Source organism: Ranitomeya imitator, chromosome 8 (genome assembly GCF_032444005.1).
Source record: "Ranitomeya imitator isolate aRanImi1 chromosome 8, aRanImi1.pri, whole genome shotgun sequence".
NCBI classification, from domain to species: domain Eukaryota; kingdom Metazoa; phylum Chordata; class Amphibia; order Anura; family Dendrobatidae; genus Ranitomeya; species Ranitomeya imitator.
In genome coordinates, this window is record NC_091289.1 from 31,736,431 (window position 1) to 31,755,455 (window position 19,025).

At 49.9% G+C, this 19,025-nt stretch overlaps 1 protein-coding gene across 4 annotated transcripts in view; it reads right to left on the reverse strand.

Moving 5' to 3' along the window:
* Positions 1-19,025, reverse strand: part of CCDC66 (coiled-coil domain containing 66) — a 49,740-nt gene that overhangs the window by 16,341 nt on the left and 14,374 nt on the right. For 2 of the 4 annotated variants that reach the window (XM_069736691.1, XM_069736693.1), the window contains 4 exons: positions 18,319-18,418; positions 17,219-17,310; positions 7,840-7,967; positions 6,765-6,923 (listed from right to left, as the gene is read on the reverse strand). In XM_069736691.1, the coding sequence (XP_069592792.1) occupies positions 6,765-6,923; positions 7,840-7,967; positions 17,219-17,310; positions 18,319-18,418 (479 nt within the window). The remainder of the gene's footprint in view (positions 1-6,764; positions 6,924-7,839; positions 7,968-17,218; positions 17,311-18,318; positions 18,419-19,025) is intronic. The other 2 variants (XM_069736692.1, XM_069736694.1) reach the window with 2 other exon arrangements.

Consider the following 19,025-nt stretch of genomic DNA (forward strand, 5'->3'; position numbering starts at 1 on the left):
TGTAACGCCGGCACTTGCGCTACATCAGCCCGTTAGCGTATGTGCTGAACGGGCTGCTGCTAACGCAGTGTGAACCCGGCCTTAGGGAATCAGGGCGTTAATTCACTCTGCCCTCCCATTATTAGCGGCTGAGCGAGCAGTGTGGTGTCACCCGCATCGCAACACTCAGGCCTGCTGGCAGGACATTTCTCCCCTGCGCCTTCAATGGTGCCTCAGGGTGAGCTTGGTGGCCGGTCCTTGCCAAATTTCCTCCTCTCCTCGGACAGGGCTGAGAGGGAGACTAGTCACCAGCGGTGACCTCCCCCCCCTTTTTTCCTAAGGGGGTTGATGCAGTCTCCTGGAAGAGGGTTCTACTCTCCAGCGTCCCTGCCTTCCCTTGGGCCCGTGGACGACCCTCACCATACAGCGCTGAAGATCAAGGTAATGAAGATATACCTGGGGGGGAAGGGGATTGTGTTTGGATTACGATCTACTTCCACGCTAGATCCCTTCCCTCCCCTGGACCTGTCAGCGCTGCCCTGCCGCCTATTCCATGCATTGTCCTCGCGCGCAGGCTCTAGTGAACCATCGGCGCCGCGGCTTCTCTTTTTTACTTTCACTTTACCTCAGTTTGGGCCGATCGGCCACACCTCCTAATCGCCCGCGTTTTGTTGGCGCCCAGTGATATTTTAATGCGGCTCCACGCCCCCTTCTACCGCTGGACCTATCAGGGGTTTTCTCTCTCTTCCCAGTCATTGGCTGTGCGCTTACCACTCCTCCCTTCCCCACGAGGCCTCTATTCCTCCTCCATCTTGGTTTCTGCTTCCTATCCGGACGCTACACCGCTCGGGGGGCACAGATACCGGCTCGGCTGCAGCTCTTTGTTTCCTGTACGGTAGGCTTTCGTCCGTACCCTAGCAACCCTCCCCTGCAGTATTTCATATTCCGGAGGCAGCGCTGCAGTAGTTTAGACTTACACAGGCAGAGCATTCCAACCTTTTTTTCTTACTATAAGCTCACAGCCTACATATGTCCAACTCTATTGGGGCTTCTGTTTCCAAACCCACCATCATTCATTACGCTTGCTCACGCTGCAAGAAAAAGTGGTCAGCAGGTCGGTCGTCACCCTTCTGCCAATCCTGCAGTCCGCCTACCATGTCTGCCCTGCAGGAAGCTTCTGAACCTTGGGATGAGTGCACTCCCCTCCCCCAGAGTGGGCTGTTGCTAGGTCTCAGTCAGTGCCTGACTTGACAAAGGTATCCCAATCTCTGGTCCAGGCGCTTGAACGTCTTCCGCATCTATCTACAGCCACCGGTGCTCCGACCGTCTCTCATGGCGAGTCACACGCACCTGTTATCAACTCTCAGAAGAACGCTCCAGCCGGCAGCCGTTCTAGAAAGAGGTCCCTGTCTGGCTCCTCTTCCAGCTCTTTGGGTCCCTCAGCAATTCCCAAGCTGCTCACCTCTTTCCCAATTCCCCTCTTCGGAGGAGGACCTTGGGTCGGACATAGACTCCCAGTCTGGGTCTGACTCTGACTCAGACCAGACGTCTGGCATACAGACTATTGTAGATAGCCAAGATAAGACTATCTCTCAAACAAACTTAAACAGGACGAGGTTCCCTCACAGGATCCTTCTGTCTCCTTCAAACGGGTCAAGCGTCCTTCTCGCTCCTTTCCCAATCACGAGAAATTTGAGTCTACCCTGTCTAAGCACTGGGAACATCCGGAGAAGCGCTTCCCAGGTAGAAAACACCTGGACGTACTATACCCTTTTAGTGCTGACCTTCTTGCCAAATGGGCAGAATCTCCAAAGGTGGACCCGCCGGTTTCCCATCTTTCATCCAAGACGGTCCTGTCCTTACCAGACGGTGCGTCTCTTAAAGACACTACGGACAGACTGAGTCTCAAGCCAAAATCAGCTTTCAAGGCATCAGGAGCTTCCCTCTGCCCCAGTTTAGCCTCCACCTGGGTGGCAAAGGCCATTTCCGCCTGGGCCAAGATTCTTCGAAGAGGCATTTTGGATTCGGCTTCCCCACAGGAACTGGCTGATTTGGCAGACCAGATTGGCCACGCGGGCAAATACGTTTTGGCTGCCTCCTTGGAAGTAGCGGCCTGCTCCGCAAGTAGCAACATTATTGCCATAAGCCGCATTCTTTGGCTCTAAGCATGGAGCGCAGATACAACTTCTAAACAGTCTCTCACTAACCTAGCCTTTCAGGGGTCCAGGCTCTTTGGCTCTGTTAGACCAGATCATTTCTGATGCCACGGGAGGTAAAAGCACTTACCTCCCTTAGTCTAGTCTAGACCAAAACGTTTCTTCAACAAAAAGGGCCATAGGCCTTTTAGGCAATTTCGTCAATTTCAGACCTCTGACTCCTCTTCCCAGCAGGAGCAACCTTCTGCTTCAGGAGAGCGGAGGAGACCCTCTTACAAGCCAGCCCCCAGATGGAGAACTAAGAGCCAACCTTTCAGGTCCTCTGGCTCCCGTTCCGATAGATTTCGTTCCAAGTGACGGGTCGCCCCCACCTGGAATGGTTTCCAGGGTGGGAGGCAGACTTCTTTCCTTCCGGGACGCCTGGTTGTCGGTAGTCAGCGACGCCTGGGTCAGAGAGATAGTTACCTCCGGTTACAAAATCGAATTTTCTTCCCTTCCGAAAAATCGCTTCTTCCTCTCTCGCCCACCTAGGCAACCGTCTCAACTGCCTGGTTTTCTTCAGGCCGTCTCTTCCCTGGTCACAGCTGGCATAGTCGTTCCTGTCCTTTCAAACGAGCGTTTTTCGGGGTTCTACTCGAACCTCTTTGTAGTCCCCAAGAAGGACGGTTCCCTTCGCCCAATTCTGGATCTCAAGTTTTTGAACCGCCATGTTCGACTCCGCCTCTTCAGGATGGAGTCCTTGCGGTTTGTGATTGCCACCATGGAGCCCGGGGAGTTCCTGTGTTCGGTGAACATTCGAAATGCGTACCTTCATGTTCCTATCTGCATACGGCACCAAAGGTACCTTCGGTTTGCTATCCAGGAAGAGCACTACCAATTCACGGCCCTCCCGTTCGGCCTGGCGTCGGCCCCCAGGGTCTTCACCAAGATCATGGCGGCGGTCATGGCCATCCTTCGTTCCAGGGGGATAATCATCATCCCCTACCTGGACGATCTTTTGATCAAGGGTTCATCTGATCGAGACTGTGCACGAAGCCTCCAGATCTCTCTGGACACTCTGACTCGCCTCGGCTGGATCATCAACCGGGACAAGTCCTCTCTGATTCCCTGCCAGCGTCTGTCCTCCTTGGGCATGGAATTCGACACAAACTTGGCTCGGGTCTTTCTCCCACTGGACAAGTTCTCTGGTGTCCGCAAGGCAGCCCGATCTCTCAAACACCCAGCTCCTCGCTCGCTGCGGTTCTGCATGGCAGTCCTGGGAAAGATGGTTGCCCCCATGGAGGCTGTTCCCTTTGCCCAATTCCACATCAGTCCCCTCCAACTGTTCTTCTCTCCACTTGGAACAGATCCACGACCTCACTGGACCGCCCCGTTAGTCTGCCTCGGCAAGTTCGGCAGTCACTGTCCTGGTAGACCCTGTCTTCATCGCTCCTCAGAGGGAGGTCTTTCCTTCCGCTTCAGTGGCAGGTCATCACCACAGATGCCAGCCTGCTCGGTTGCGGAGCGGTCTTCTGACATCTCACAGCGCAGGGTCGCTGGACCCCCAGAAGGCTCTTCTTCCTATCAACTTACTGGAGATTAGAACAATCTTCCTTGCCCTACTCCACTGGCAATCACTCCTGGCGGGTCATCCCGTCCGCATCCAGTTGGACAATGCCACGGCCGTGGTGTACTTAAACCACCAAGGCGGGACGCGCAGCAGTCAGGTCATGGAAGAAGCAGCAAAGATACTTCATTGGGCGGAACGTCACGTTCCGGTCATTTCAGCTGTCCACATACTGGGGGTCTAAAATTGGGCAGCCGAATTCCTCAGCCGCCAGGGCCTGGCGGCAGGCAAGTGGTCTTTCCATTCCTCAGTATTCAACCAGATTTGTCTTCGTTGGAGCACCCCAGACGTCGGCCTCATGGCGTCCCGGATGAACTACAAGGTTCCTTTATTCGTGGCCAGATCCCGGGACCCTCTGGCCATCAGCCATGACGCCCTGGTAATCCCATGGTCGCAGTTTCAGTTTCCTTACCCGTTTCCCCCTCTCTCCTTGATTCCAAGGGTAGTAAAAAAAGATAGTCAGAGGGGATTCCGGTCATAGTCATAGCTCCAGACTGGCCAAGGCGCCCCTGGTACGCGGAGCTCGTCAACATGCTTGCGGATACCCCTTGGAGACTTCCAGACCGCCCAGATCTTCTCTCACAGGGCCCACGCTTCCACCAGAGTTCTCAGTCCCTGCATTTAACGGCATGGCTGTTGAGGCCGTGGTTCTGAGGGAGTCTGTTTTTTCTCATCAGGTCATACAGACCATGATCAGAGCCAGGAAACCAGCTTCTTCTCGCATTTACCACAGGTACTGGAAGGCTTTCTTCCGGTGGTGCGAGACACACGACGTCTTTCCGATGATTTTTTTCCCTTCCGGACTTTCTGGGTTTCCTGCAGTCGGGTCTCGACTCGGGTTTGTCCCTCAGTACTCTTAAGGGTCAAGTTTCCGCCTTGTCCATTCTTTTCCAAAGGGACTTGGCTTCCATCTCTCAAGTGAAGACCTTTCTGCAAGGAGTTGCTCATCTTGCTCCTCCTTTTCGTCCTCCGCTAGAACCTTGGGACCTCAATTTGGTTCTCAGTGCCCTTCAGATCGTTTCTTTTGAACCGCTTCAGGACGTCTCTTTTTCCTTTCTTTCCTGGAAGGTGGCCTTCCTCATTGCCATCACTTCAATTAGAAGAGTTTCCGAGTTGGCAACTATCCTGCCGCTCCCCTTTCCTGATTCTTCATCAGGACAAGGTCGTTCTTAGGGTATGTTTCCACATTCAGGAAACGCTGCGTTCTTGACGCTGCGTTGAGCCGCAGCGTCAAAAACGCAGCGTCCAGATGTTACAGCATAGTGGACGGGATTTCATGAAATCCTGTCTCCACTTTGCATTAAAAGATGCATGCGGCATACCCGCGAAAACGCACATGCGGCGTGTCTTTTAACAACGCAGCATGTCCTTACATTGCAGAAAAAAACGCAAGGACAGCGCAGGTGACCTGCCAGTGACCTCAGGTGCAGATTTGGTCAGGATTTTACCTGCATAAAATCCTGACCAAATCCTGATGCAATCCTGAACGTGGACACATACCCTAAGACCTGTCCCCGAGTTTCTTCCCAAAGTGGTTTCCACCTTCCACATTAATGAGGAGATCATGCTTCCTTCTTTTTGCCCTTCTCCTGTTCACCCCTTGGAGAAGTCTCTTCACAAGCTTGATGTTGTCAGGGCCGTTAGGATCTATCTTTCTAGAACTGCCCATTTTCGTAAATCCGACTCTGTTTGTCATCGCTGAGGGTCGTCGGAAAGGCCTTCAAGCGTCCAAATCCACAATTTCTCGCTGGATTCGTTCTGCTATAACGGAATCCTACCGTGCTCGAGAGACACAGCCAACTCCTGGGGTATGGGCCCACTCCACCAGAGCTGTGGGTGCTTCCTGGGCTGATCGTCACCAAGCCTCAGCTTTGCAGGTTTGCAAGGCGGCCACCTGGCCGTTTTTGCATACGTTCACAAGGTTCTACAGGGTTCATACCCAGACCTCGTCAGATGCAGGTTTGGTAGGAAGGTGCTGCAGGCGGCAGTCGCACACCGGCCGACTTGAGCCCTTTTCTCGTTTCCTTTCTACCCACCCTTTTCTGGGACTGCTTTTGGACGTCCCACGGTTATCTGTGTACCCCAATGAAGCGATAAAGAAAGAGGGATTTTTGGTACTCACCATAAAATCTCTTTCTTGGAGCCTTCATTGGCGGACACAGCACCCTCCCTGGTTATTTGTTCTTGGTACCACTTTTGGGCCTACAAGTCCCGATTGAGTTGGTACGTATGTGTTTTAGGTTATGGTTGTTTCTCCTACTGCTTTTTTTCACCAACTAGGATGCTCAGTGCCTGTCGGGGGTGTATACTGCCGGGGAGGAGCTATTGTTGTTTTCCTTTTTGCATACTGTCAGCCTCCTAGCAGCAGCAGCAGCATACACCCACGGTTATCTGTGTCCCCCAATGAAGGCTCCAAGAAAGATTTTACGGTGAGTACCAAAAATCCCTCTTTAATGGAGTTGTCTGCTTTAGAAAACCAGTTTTCAAATAACCGATTAGGGTATTTTGAATTAATAGTGGGGAGACCCCTCATCCCAAATCCAACCTCAAGCAGGTGTGGCTAAGAGTAGCTACAAGGAGGGTCTCTCTCTGGATGACCACCCAGATTTCCGATGGCAGGCACCATGCAAATTCTTAATTTTCACCACAGTGCTAACAATAATGTATCTGTTGGATATGATGTCACTTACTAATGGGTAGGATGTATAACGCCTGTGATCCTTAAAGAATACATGAAGTACCATTTTTTTCCCCTATACATTTGTCACATTCTTTTAAAAACACTGAATAGGATTAAGTTACAAAACTCTGCACGGCGCCTGGTCGAAGGATGCTCAGTGCAAGAAAATTACCAAAGGGCTTCCCATCAATCTCACGTGTAGTGGAGATCCAGGCAGTCAGACCCCACTGATCAACAGACAGCTCATACACAAAAAAATAAAAACTGGATAACTTCTAACAAATGACTTAAAGACCAAACACTTGGTGTATGCCATAAAAGTATTAAAAAGGCATCGTCGTACCCCTAAAACAAATGCACTTCGGATTGCGGCAGGAAGCTCAGGGGAGCTAAAACTTGAAGCCCGTCCTAATGGTGAGGACTCGCTGGTTTCTGTCCCGGTGGACGTCTTCAGCATGAGATCTTCTTGGTCTGGGGTGCTGTCATCATTGAGAGGTGTATTCTAGGAAGAGAAACACTAGTTACTGCAAGGTCACATAATAGGAAGTATAATAGGTTTACAAGCAAATAAAAAGGATAGATTTAGACAGAAAACGCTCATTTCACGATTATCTTGTTTAAACAGGTTACCAATCACCCGGCAAAAAAAGAAGAATGCTCGTTCGTTGGGTTATTTGATTTGTTGTGCAATGATCACTGTTCTTGGCGGTGCATCAGTGTGTGTAAATAGGACTCACACTGCCAAGAGGAGCCAGGTCAGCCTACGTGCAATCCACCACAGATCTAATTTTAATTTTGTCGGCCTGTGTATCTGCCTCCTGGAGGCCAACAGATGTAGTAGACTGTGTCTGGGTGTCTTGTCTCCAGTAGGCATACATACCCAAAAACGACGCACAACAGAGCATGTTCACTGTCGGCGCATACGCTCAAATCCCAGGAGGGGAGGTTCAGACTTAAGCCCCGACGGGACCAACAAACAGGTGCGAAAACGCAATGTGAACGCATCCTAAACATTTACCAATCGGTGGTCATGTCCTGCCGTGGTTTGGTATAGGTTTTCCGACTGGCGGTTGTATTGTACTGCCAGTCGGTCCACGTAAGCACTACAGAATATGTTGGCACACTGATGCCACTTGTTCGGTTGTGCCTGTTACACCATTCACAAGACTATTGCACCCAAACGCCTTGACGGTCAAGTGCCACGTATGGTAGAGATTGGCTGTAGCGGTTAGGTTAATGATATATGGCATGTGACTGCTGCAGGACATAGGCAGAGCCCAACAGGAAGCACTAGAACGGCGGGGTACCCATTCCCTTGTCTTGGTTACACTCTTCTAAACTGTTGAGCCCAACTATAATAAAAATCTCCACTTTACAGCCTGTGAAAAAAGAAATAAAGGAAATGTCTGCATTATTACTTTTAACAGATCAGATGAGACTGTCCTCTGGGAAACAGAAGAGTCTCTGTCATAAGTTTCCCGATGTCGGACATTTATTCCATCCTTATCGGCCTCCTTCAACTTCTTCTTTAAAGCAACTTGTTCATCTATAAGTACAGAAAATATTGTAAACTAAAACGGAAGAATAATTGCTTTCTAAGTTATATGAACTGAGCGACAGTACTCAATGTCCAGCATCAGCCGCAAAAGCAAACAAGATTTTAGGGTGTATAAAGAGATAAAATCCCACAATCCCCAACGTATTATTACCCCTTTATAAATCACCGGTGAGGCCACATCTAGAATATGGGATTCAGTTTTGGGCTCCACATTTAAAAAAGAACAGAAATTAGAGTCAGTTCAAAGGCGGGAAACTAGATTATTACATGGGATGGAGGCCTCTCATATGATGAGAGGTTGGAAAAGTTGGGCTTGTTTAGATTAGAAAAAAAAACAACTCAGAGGAGATCTCATGTACATGTATAAATATGTGTGGTCAATACAAAAGGAGGGCACATGACTTCTGCTTTCGAAGGACCTTACTAAGGACCAGGGGGCACTCATAAGTGGAAGAAAGGAGATTCCAGCAGCTATACAGGAAAGGGTTCTTTACAGTTCGAGCAGTCAGAATGTGGAATGTCAACCACAAGAGGTAGTTATGGCCGACACTGTAAGAGCTTTTATAGAAGGACTGGATGATTTCCTCAATACACAACATTGTGGGCTATAGTTAATTTATTGGTGGAGAAATGTTGAACTTGATGGACCTACGTCTTCTTTCAGCCTATGGAACTAGTCCCCTGAAGTTTGGCAGGAGAACACCTGCTTGCTAGGGATCGGTGCGCTCCAGGTTGACTGACGGATTGGACCAGTGGCAGTGCCGATAGCCCGAAATGTGTGCTCACCAATGCTCCTATATCAGGCAGTTTTGCAGAAGAGAAGTGGCACTAAAGCTGATCAGTAGCTCAATGCTCTCAAGCAATCCTGGCCAGCTTCAGAGCAGCGCTTACAAGCTCCATTGAAAACAGCTTGTAAGCGCTGCACATGTAAGGCCACCACTGCAGGAGCGCAGTGGGTGGTAGCTGGTAACTATGCAACAAGTAATAAATGACAAAATTAAAAATCACTTTGTTCTTGAGAACACAAGGGATTTTTTTTAGCTGTAAATTTTTATTACGGTAAAAGTTTTCAAATTTTAACAAATGCACATAGTCCGCACAAACAATACATTCAAAAATGTCCTACCAAAAGTAAAGAGAGGGTTACAAAGGATACAAAGACAAAAGTACTGTGGGTAATTACTCCCTCTAATTGTCGAACACACAACTGTAAAATAAAGCAATGAGTACATATTTCCACGTATACCTAATAGCATATAGTCCCAGATAGACGGACAAAAATACGGGACACACACAAAGAGGTTAGAGGAAGGGGGAGATACAGGTTCCAGAAGACGCAATATGTAGTAAGAGAAGCCTAACCATTTTTTCTGAGCCCAGTAATAGTCCCAGGGGCCCCAGGGCCCCAAACAGAATTACATCTATCCACCCTCGCTCCCAAAAGAGCCGTCATATGCTTCATCCTACAAATATCAGCTATTCTATTCAGTAAATGCTGGTGGGCAGGAGGAGAGGTCTGCTTCCAGTGAAGGAAGACTATCAAACACCTTGCCACTGTAAGGATACGTCATAAGAACTTGGCTGAGTTTTTCTCCATCCCCTTAGGGGGGACATTTAATATATAATCGGGTCAAGCCCCACCTCGACAGAGAACCCGGTTTATTAAAACTCTCACTTCGTCCCAAAAACCAGTGATCCTGGGACAAGACCAAAAAATATGGTATTGGGTGCCCACTGTAGGACTGCAGCGCAGGTTTGAGAGCTGAGGGTTCAATCTGTGGAGGAGGTCAGGTGTATGATACCAGAACATCGAAATTTTGTACTGATTTTCCTTATAGAAAGTGCAAATGGAGGACTTGGCCGCTTTATCCCAAGTGAGGTTCCAACATTGAGGTGATATCCCCCTTCCCAGGATAGACTCCGATCTGCACATGTAGGAATACTTTAGTTGTTGACCTTCCTGAGAAAACTTAAAATCCTATATATTTCGGAGATTAATCCTTTGGTCGATGGACCTCTTCTGCAAATCCTCTCGAAATCAGTCAGTACAGAGACCTTTGGTGTCCCATAGAGCGAGGAAGCAAAAGGTTTGATCTGCAAATACTGGAGGAACTCTCTGTTAGAGATGGAAAACCTGGACTTAACAGCATGAAATAGAAGTAGAAGCTCCAGCGTGGCCCCGTCTACCAAGTCGGCAAAACGGAGTAATCCCGCAGAAATCCACGGGTGGACAATAGAGTGATCCATACTGTTTGGCAACAAAGGCTTATATATGAAAGATCATTGGCGAGTTAGGGGAGGACAGACTAAACCTCTTCATACATGAGAAAAATCCTTTTCTCGAGCCAATCATTGGGGGACACAGGACTATGAGTGTTATGCTGCTGCCATTAGGAGGACACTAAGTAATACAGAAAGAATAGCTCCTCCCCTGCAGTATACACCCTCCTGCTGGTTCCAAGTGAACCAGTTCGGTAACAAAGCAGTAGGAGCTTAACAGGTAACCAGGATGAACTATGTCAAAACCAAGCCAACACAAAACCACGGATCAGGCTTCGACCCAGCGCACAGCCGCAGACCGCCGGAAAAAAACCGCGCCTAGCAGCGCTGCGGGGACCCTGACAGATGAGCCCTCCAGGACCGCCGGAAAGACCGACTCTCCCCCCCCCCCCCAGGTGACACTTACCCGTATGGAGGGGAATTGCGGCGCAGCTTGCGGCAGGTTAGCTGTGCCCGGGGTAGTTAGGACGGTGCAGGGTTGATGAAGCCTCTATCCACCATCCCCATAAGAGGGGGGTGGAGAGGAACCGTACGCCTCCTTCCATCATCCGCTTTCTCAGTGGTGATGCAGTGGGGGCTGCACGGACGCCACAATGCAGAGAGCCTCTGAACAGCCGAGGGTAAAACTTGGTGGGCAGGGCAGAATGTCCGGCAAAAGGCCTGGCTGCAGAAGAGGATACGTGGAGGACACTCCATGTGCTCGTCTGTAAGGAGGGGGGGAGATCAGTGCCCTTGAAGGGGCCAGTCGCCCCAAAAAAATCAGCTCAGGCAGTGGCATCCCAAGTCGCAGGAGAGGATACAGAGAGGTGAACTCCCGTGCTCGCTTTTTGTTGGTTCGGGGAGATCGGAGCCTTGAAAGGTTCCGTCGCCCCTTCGTCCGGTAAAAAAAGGTTAAATCCAGTGTGCCTCCTACGGACACTAAGCTTGAACTGGGTCTCTGGAAGCCAGCATGAGGGTGTATACTGCAGGGGAGGAGCGAACTCTTTGTCTCAACTTAGTGTCAGCCTCCTAGTGACAGCAGCATAACACCCATGATTGTGTCCCCCAATGTGGCGAAGGAGAAAATGAACACGGAAAATCCTAAGGTCATGAAGGGGTTAAGGAGAGATCGGAACCTAGAAAGGATCCGTCGCCCCCATTCGCTCCGTTAAGGGAAAAAATAGAAGTAAAAAACTAAAATAAAAACGGTGGGGTCTGAAAGCAGACCCAATGCCTCCTACAGACACTAACAAGAACTGGTTCACTGAGAGCCAGCAGGAGGGTGTATACTGCTGGGAAGGAGTTATTCTTTATGTGTTAACTTAGAGTCCTCCTAGTGGCAGCAGCATAACACCCATGGTCCTGTGTCCCCCAATGAGGCGTAGGAGAAAAAAAAAAAAAAAAAAAATTTAGAAGTTCAAATCACCCCCATTCAAAATAAAAACAAACAAAAAAAAAAAATATTTACACCATATATGGTATTGCCGGAGTTCACAATCGTCCGATCTAGCAAACCGCCAAAATTATTATTTTTTGGTAGCTGCAACAGTATTAAAATGCAGTAAAGGGCGATCAAAAGAAGGTATCCACTCCAAAATGGTATCATTAAAAATATCACCTCAGCGCGTAAAAAATAAGCCGTCCCCCAGCCCCAAATCACAAAAAAATGGAGATGCCAAGGGTCTCGGAAAAAAACAGGATTTTTGGTTGCTTACCGTAAAATCTGTTTCTTGAAGCCTCCATTGGGGGACACAGGAACCATGGGTGTATGCTGCTGCCACTAGGAGGCTGACACTATGCAAATAAAAAAGTTAGCTCCTCCTCTGCAGTGTACACCCCACCAACTGGCATTATACTCTTCAGTTAGTGAGAAAGCAGTAGGAGAAAGAACAAGGTTGAAAAACCATAACCACAAACTTGAGAACTGTAAACGCAAGAACAGTCAGAGAACATATAACAAAAACATTGGGAGGGAGCTGTGTCCCCCAATGGAGGCTTCAAGAAACAGATTTTACGGTAAGCAACCAAAAATCCTGTTTTCTTTATCGCCTCTCATTGGGGGACACAGGAACCATGGGACGTCCCAAAGCAGTCCCACGGGTGGGAAAAACAGACTTCCATCAGGTCAGAGGACTCACCACTGCCGCCTGCAAGATCCTTCTGCCTAGGCTGGCGTCCGCCGAAGCGTAGGTATGGACCTTGTAGAATTTGGCGAACGTGTGGATGGAAGACCAAGTTGCCGCTTTGCAAAGCTGTAGGGCGGAAGCCCTGTGGTGCACCGCCCAGGAGGCGCCGACTGCCCGGGTAGAGTGAGCCTTAATCCCAGGAGGGGGCACTCTGTTCTTGACCCGGTAAGCCTCCAAAATTGCCATTCTGATCCAGCGAGCAATAGTCGCTTTAGAAGCCGGTTGGCCTCTGCGCGTGCCATCAGGAATGACGAAAAAGGAATCCGTCTTCCGGAAAGTGGACGTTCTGTCCAGATAGATCCTCACTGCCCTGACAAGGTCCAGCTTGTTCAACGATCGCTCCAGAGGATGAGTCGGAGCTGGACAAAAGGAAGGTAGAACGATGTCCTCGTTGAGGTGGAAGGTGGAAACCACCTTAGGAAGAAAAGAAGGTGGGGGCCGGAAGACCACCTTGTCCTGGTGAATGACCAAAAATGGAGGACGGCAAGACAGGGCCGCCAGCTCGGAAACGCGGCGAATGGACGTGATGGCCACAAGAAAGGCCACCTTCCATGATAAAACCGATAAAGGAATCTCCCTAAGAGGTTCAAAGGGAGAAACCTTCAGAACGTCCAGTACCAGGTTTAAGTCCCATGCCTCCACAGGGGCCCTGTACGGCGGGACGGCGTGGGCTACCCCCTGAAAGAAGGTCTTAACCTGTGGCCGAGAGGCCAAGGTCTTCTGAAAGAGGATGGAAATCGCAGAGACCTGACCCTTCAGGGAACTAAGAGCCAGGCCCGAATCCAGTCCTGCCTGAAGGAAGGCCAAAAGAGAAGGCAGGGAAAAAACCATAGGCGGAACGCGGTTGGACTCGCACCAACGGAAGTAGGCCTTCCAGGTGCGGTAGTAGATCCTGGAAGACGAAGGCTTCCGAGCCTGAATCATGGTGTGAATCACCAGGTCCGAAAGGCCGGACGCTCTTAGAACTGCGGTCTCAACAGCCACGCCGTTAAACTGAGCGACCGAGAATTCGGGTGGCAGATCGGACCCTGGGACAGCAGATCGGGCCTGTCTGGAAGGCGCCAGGGAGCGTCCGCGAGAAGGTTGACGAGCTCCGCGAACCAAGCTCTCCTGGGCCAATCCGGGGCGATCAGGATGACCGGCACCCCTTCCGCTTTGATCTTCTTCAACAGTTTGGGAAGTAATGGAAGGGGTGGGAACAGGTAGGGCAGCTCGAACTGTGACCAAGGAATGGCCAGAGCATCGACGCCCACTGCGAGAGGATCGCGGGACCTGGAGACGAACTGCGGAACCTTCCTGTTGATTCGAGACGCCGTGAGATCCACATCCGGAGTTCACCATCGAAGACAAATCTGATGGAAGACCTCCGGATGCAAGGACCATTCCCCTGCCGCGAGGCCCTCGCGGCTGAGGAAGTCGGCGGCCCAGTTTTCCACGCCGGGGATATGCACCGCGGATATCACCGGAACCGTTGCCTCTGCCCAAAGGAGGATCTTGGATACCTCGGCAAGGGCCAAGGAGCTCCGAGTCCCCCCCTGATGGTTGACATATGCCACAGCCGTGGCGTTGTCCGTCTGGATCCGGACTGGAAGGCCCCTGAGGATCCTTTCCCAGTGGCGGAGGGACAGAAAAATGGCCCGAATTTCGAGGACGTTGATTGGCAGAGATGACTCCTGCGGCGACCAACGGCCCTGAACCGTCAGGTGGCGAAAAACCGCACCCCAGCCGATCAGGCTGGCGTCCGTTGTCACCACCTGCCAGTGAACCGGAAGGAAGGACCTGGGAGATGAGAGGTGACGTCAGCCACCAGTTGAGAGACCGCTTGACCCGAAAGGAGAGTCTGATCGGCCGATCCAGGGAGAAGACCGACCTGTCCCACTGGGACAGAATGGCTTGCTGAAGGGGTCGCGAATGGAATTGGGCGAAGGGAATCGCTTCCAATGTAGCTACCATCCTCCCCAGTACCTTCATGGCCGAACGGAGGGAGGGAGACCGAGGACCCTGGGGCGAGCGTATGTCCCGACAGAGTGGATCTCTTGTCTTTGGGAAGGAAGACTCTGCTCTGACGAGTGTCGAAAAGCATGCCCAGAAAGATGATGCGCTGAGAAGGAATAAGGCAGGACTTCTTCCGGTTGACCAGCCACCCGAAACGGGCTAAGGTGTCGAGAACAATGGACAGGCTTTCGTGGGCCTGAGCAAAGGACGGAGCCTTGATGAGGATGTCGTCGAGATATGGAAATAGGACCAAGCCTCTGACTCTCAAGATGGCCATCAGCGCCGCCATGATCTTCGTGAACACCCTTGGCGCGGTTGCGAGACCGAACGGCAGGGCGACGAACTGAAAATGATCTCGTTGCACTGCGAAGCGCAGGAAACGGTGATGTCCGGGAAATATCGGGACATGGAGGTAGGCGTCCTGGATATCTATTGAGCATAGAAACTCCTGAGCCACCATGGAAGCAATTACTGAACGAATGGATTCCATCCTTAGAGGTAGACATTTTGAGAGGTCCCTGAAGATGCCAGTGGGTTAGGGGACAGTGGGGAAGAGGGGGGTGTCAGTCTGCAGTGCAGCTACTCACGGACCCAGTCCTGGAAGATGTCCCACTTGCCGGTGGAGAACTCCTGCCCTGAGGTGCTGGATTCTGCGCAGATTCTGTGCCCACGGAGGATGCAGTGGCGAAGGTGTGGGGCGCGCTGTGTGAGCTCCTGCAGCTAAGAAGCGGTGAGCACACACAGACGCTGTCCCTGGAGGAAGGGGGCGGAGCCAGACAGGGGGGCGCCGATGAGCAGGCACAGTATGTCGGGCGGGAGAAAAGCCCGCCCGATGAAACAGGAAGTGGGCGGAGCGCGGCACCGGAAGTAGGCCCCGGGAGAAGCCGGGGCCTAAATTAGAAGCCGGTGACCGCTGAAATTCTGCGGACGCAAAGGAAAGGATGCGGCGTCCCGTCTGACAGGCGCGGCAGCCGCCGCATGTAAAGAGGGGCGCCGGAAGTAGGCCCCGGGAAGAGCCGGGGCCTAAAGTAAAAGCCGGCGGCCGCAGGGACGACCGCTGGGAAGGACCGCGGCCGCGAGTCACCTAAAAAGGGTACGACCGCCGAGAAAAGATCGGCGCGGCTGCCTGAAGGGTGGTCGCGCCGCAGAGGGAAGATGTCCCTAATTGTCCCCAGAGCAGAAAAGATCATAGTAGGGATAGTAGTGCGGCCGCAGAAATAGCAGTGCGGCCGCAGAGATAGCAGTGCGGCCACAGAAATCGCAGCGCGGCTGCCTGTAAGGCGCGCTGCACAAAGTAGCATATAAGGCGAACGCCTCCGTGAGGAAAACAGCGCGGCCGGACACCAGAGCCCCCGCGCCAAAGGTGGGTAGGGAATCCAAGAGGAGCACCAAATACTCACCTAACATCCCACGCCGTCGTACTAACCTTAAAAACATGGAAGGTATCAGACGTCCTCGGAGCTGGTGGACGTCCTCGTCTCCTCCGACCGACAGGCTCTGGAAGGCGAGTGGGTGGGGGACGGAGCCAGGACCGGACATCTGAGCACGCTTGTGTGCCAGGATCATGGTCCTGGAGAGGGATCTATGAGGATACGGGGTGGCAGTACACACCGTACTCATAGTCCGCTTGTGGGACTACAGGTGTGACTGCTCACCCTGTATCCCATCCGGAAAAAAAAAAACCTGAAAAGAAACGACGCACATTGAGGTAGATAAGGGTCTAATGAAAGACCCGTGTCCACCTCCTACTGACACTAAGCTAAACTGAAGAGTATAATGCCAGTCGGTGGGGTGTACACTGCAGAGGAGCTAACTTTTTTATTTGCATAGTGTCAGCCTCCTAGTGGCAGCAGCATACACCCATGGTTCCTGTGTCCCTCAATGAGAGGCGATAAAGAAATAATGCTTTTTTTTTAAACAAATTTTGGATTTTTTTTTTTCCCACCATTCTATGAACTTGTAATGAGCTGGAGAATCATAATGGCAGGTCAGTTTTAGCATTTGGTGAACATGGTAAAAAAAAAAAAAAATATCCAAAAAACAATTGAGGAATTGCACTTTTTTTGCAATTTCACCACACTTGGATTTTTTCCCCACATTTTTTTTTTTTTTTTTTTTTTTTTGAGTACACGACTTGGTAAAACCAATGGTGTTGTTCAAAAGTACAACTCGTCCCGCAAAAATCAAGCCCTCATATGGCCATATTGCAAAAAAAAAAAAAAGTTATGGCTCTGGGAAAAAGTGGAGTAACAAACAAGAAGGGCTGCGGCCTGAAGGGGGTTAATATTCAGGCAGTCTGTGAATTCTAAACTATATAGCTGAATTGTGCGAATGCAAGGACTACAGAGTGAAGGAGACGGCAGATCGGATCGTCACACCACCGAATTCCTGGAGGAATACGATTATGTAATTGATATCTCAGGTTGTGTAGATTTAATAATTGAACCTCGGGTGACGCGAGCGGAGGGTTAAGAGATCCCAAGGCCTCACCGGTAATTACAGAATGCTAAATTCCCAGCAGTAAGGTTACAAAGCTCCCTCCTCGATGATCTACTGCAATAGGAAGCCACATTTCTTTATGTCAACAGCTGGAAATAAAAAAATGTATTCAGCATCGGAGGATATTTATATATAACGATGATGATGATTACATCGGGGAGGGAAGAGATGAGATAATAGGTATTGCCTGTCTGTAGAGGAGACCAGTCGGCAGATAATTTGTGCTAGCAGCAAGTCTTGCCATTTACACAGCTCAACACAGACGGTACAGCAATCAGTGGCGTTGGACGGGACACGTACCCAGCTCTCTCCTCCACTGGGCTTTCCTGGCTTCCTGCACGCTCTTGTCTCTCTCCCGCTCCCCCAGGGTACTGAACAAGCTCACCGTTTGCCTGAATTGATTGGAAGAAAACATTTTATGTCACAACCCGTATAATAGGCTGTTACCCTTATTCATGCTAAGTTCACACTAAGCGGTTTTTTTCTGCAGCAAAACCTGAACTCCTAGAAGCTGCAAGGAAAAAAAAAAAAAAAAAAGCATGTTTTCCTTGGTTTTTCTATCATTTTTCGCAGCCATTTTGGCATACTAGATTTGTCTCTTGTCCATGTTGAGGTTTAGTGTTGAAAAAAAAAGTCCTGTTCCATAGAATCAGGTTTAGGCACAAAAACGAAGCAAAGCCTGATATCTGCGTTTTTGGTGCATTTTTTCACCGCCCATTCAAGTCAATGGGTGGAAAACACTAAAAGAAGAGACATGCTTTATGTCGAAAAAACATGCACTTTCTTATGCATATTTCAGGTTCTCACTGGTAGTCAACGTCTCCGTTTGTGGCGTTTTGATGGGTTAAGAAGAGAGTTGAGCAGTAAGTTTGGCAGCGCCCTGGTCAAGCGCCCAGTCTGGTCCTCCATGACAGTCTTCAGTATCCTCAGAGTCTCTAGCATTTAGGCCCAATCATTAGGAGACTTGATGATCTTGCAAGGTCTAGCAAATGCCAGAGGTGCCCAAGATTAAAAAAAAATAAATAAAGTGAAGATCACCCAGGAGGACCGGACTAAACAATGGACCAGGGCAGCGCAAATCTTTTCACTCAACTCTAGTTAATAGATTGAAAAATGTCTCTTAATCATGTCAGGTGAACAGTTTGCTTAATTGGAACTGAAGCACCCCTTTATAGATGGCCGTAGATGTCAGGATTCCTCCCAGCACGGACATTTCTGTCCTCGGATGATACTGAACGCTGACATTTTATGATTAATATAATTTTTCTTAGCCCGAGCAGGACGAGGGTTCTTCACAGCAAAGCGCATTTGCAATAGTGTTTACCATTAACAATAATCGTTACTTCCATAATCAATGTGTGACAATGCCGGATAAATGTGAATGGAAACATGACACGTACATATCACGGGTCTGGTCACTGGTAGAAAGAAGATTTATGTCTGCCTCCTCCTCCGCTGGGTTTTCTGTAAGGTCTTCTCCTGTTTCTTGTTTCTCCTCTTCTAAAATAAAAGTCATAATTACGTTACAGAGTTTAGATATTTAAAGGGGTTGTCCAGCAGTAAAATATATATAACTACCCCTTTATGAAGAAAACAGCTGTTGGCGAAATAATGCTTTGGCAGATTGTAATCTCAGCCGTGTCTCCCACACACAGGAGCTCTTGTTCGGCCGAGCAAGCTGCCGGCTGACATGTCCGAGAGAACAATCAGCAGTCCAAAAATCGGACATGCCGGATGGTCATCTTCCCAGCTGATCAGTCGGCCACTGCTCCCATACACATTAGGCCATCAATCAAATTTGTTGATATTAGCAAAAGCCCACACATCGCATGCACATACAAAATGTACAGTATATACCAGTATAAAATCATCATGGGTAATATTTGTAAATGCCTGCTGAGTCCAAAACATACGCTGCCTCTATGCTCAGTATATGCCTTATAGATACAACAAGAAACAAATCAGGCTATGTGCGCACAGTCAGGATACAGCAGAGCGTGTGTGTGTGTGTGTGTGTGTGTGTGTGTGTGTGTGTGTGTGTGTGTGTGTGTGTGTGTGTGTGTGTGTGTGTGTGTGTGTGTGTATGTATGTATAGGTATTGTGTGAC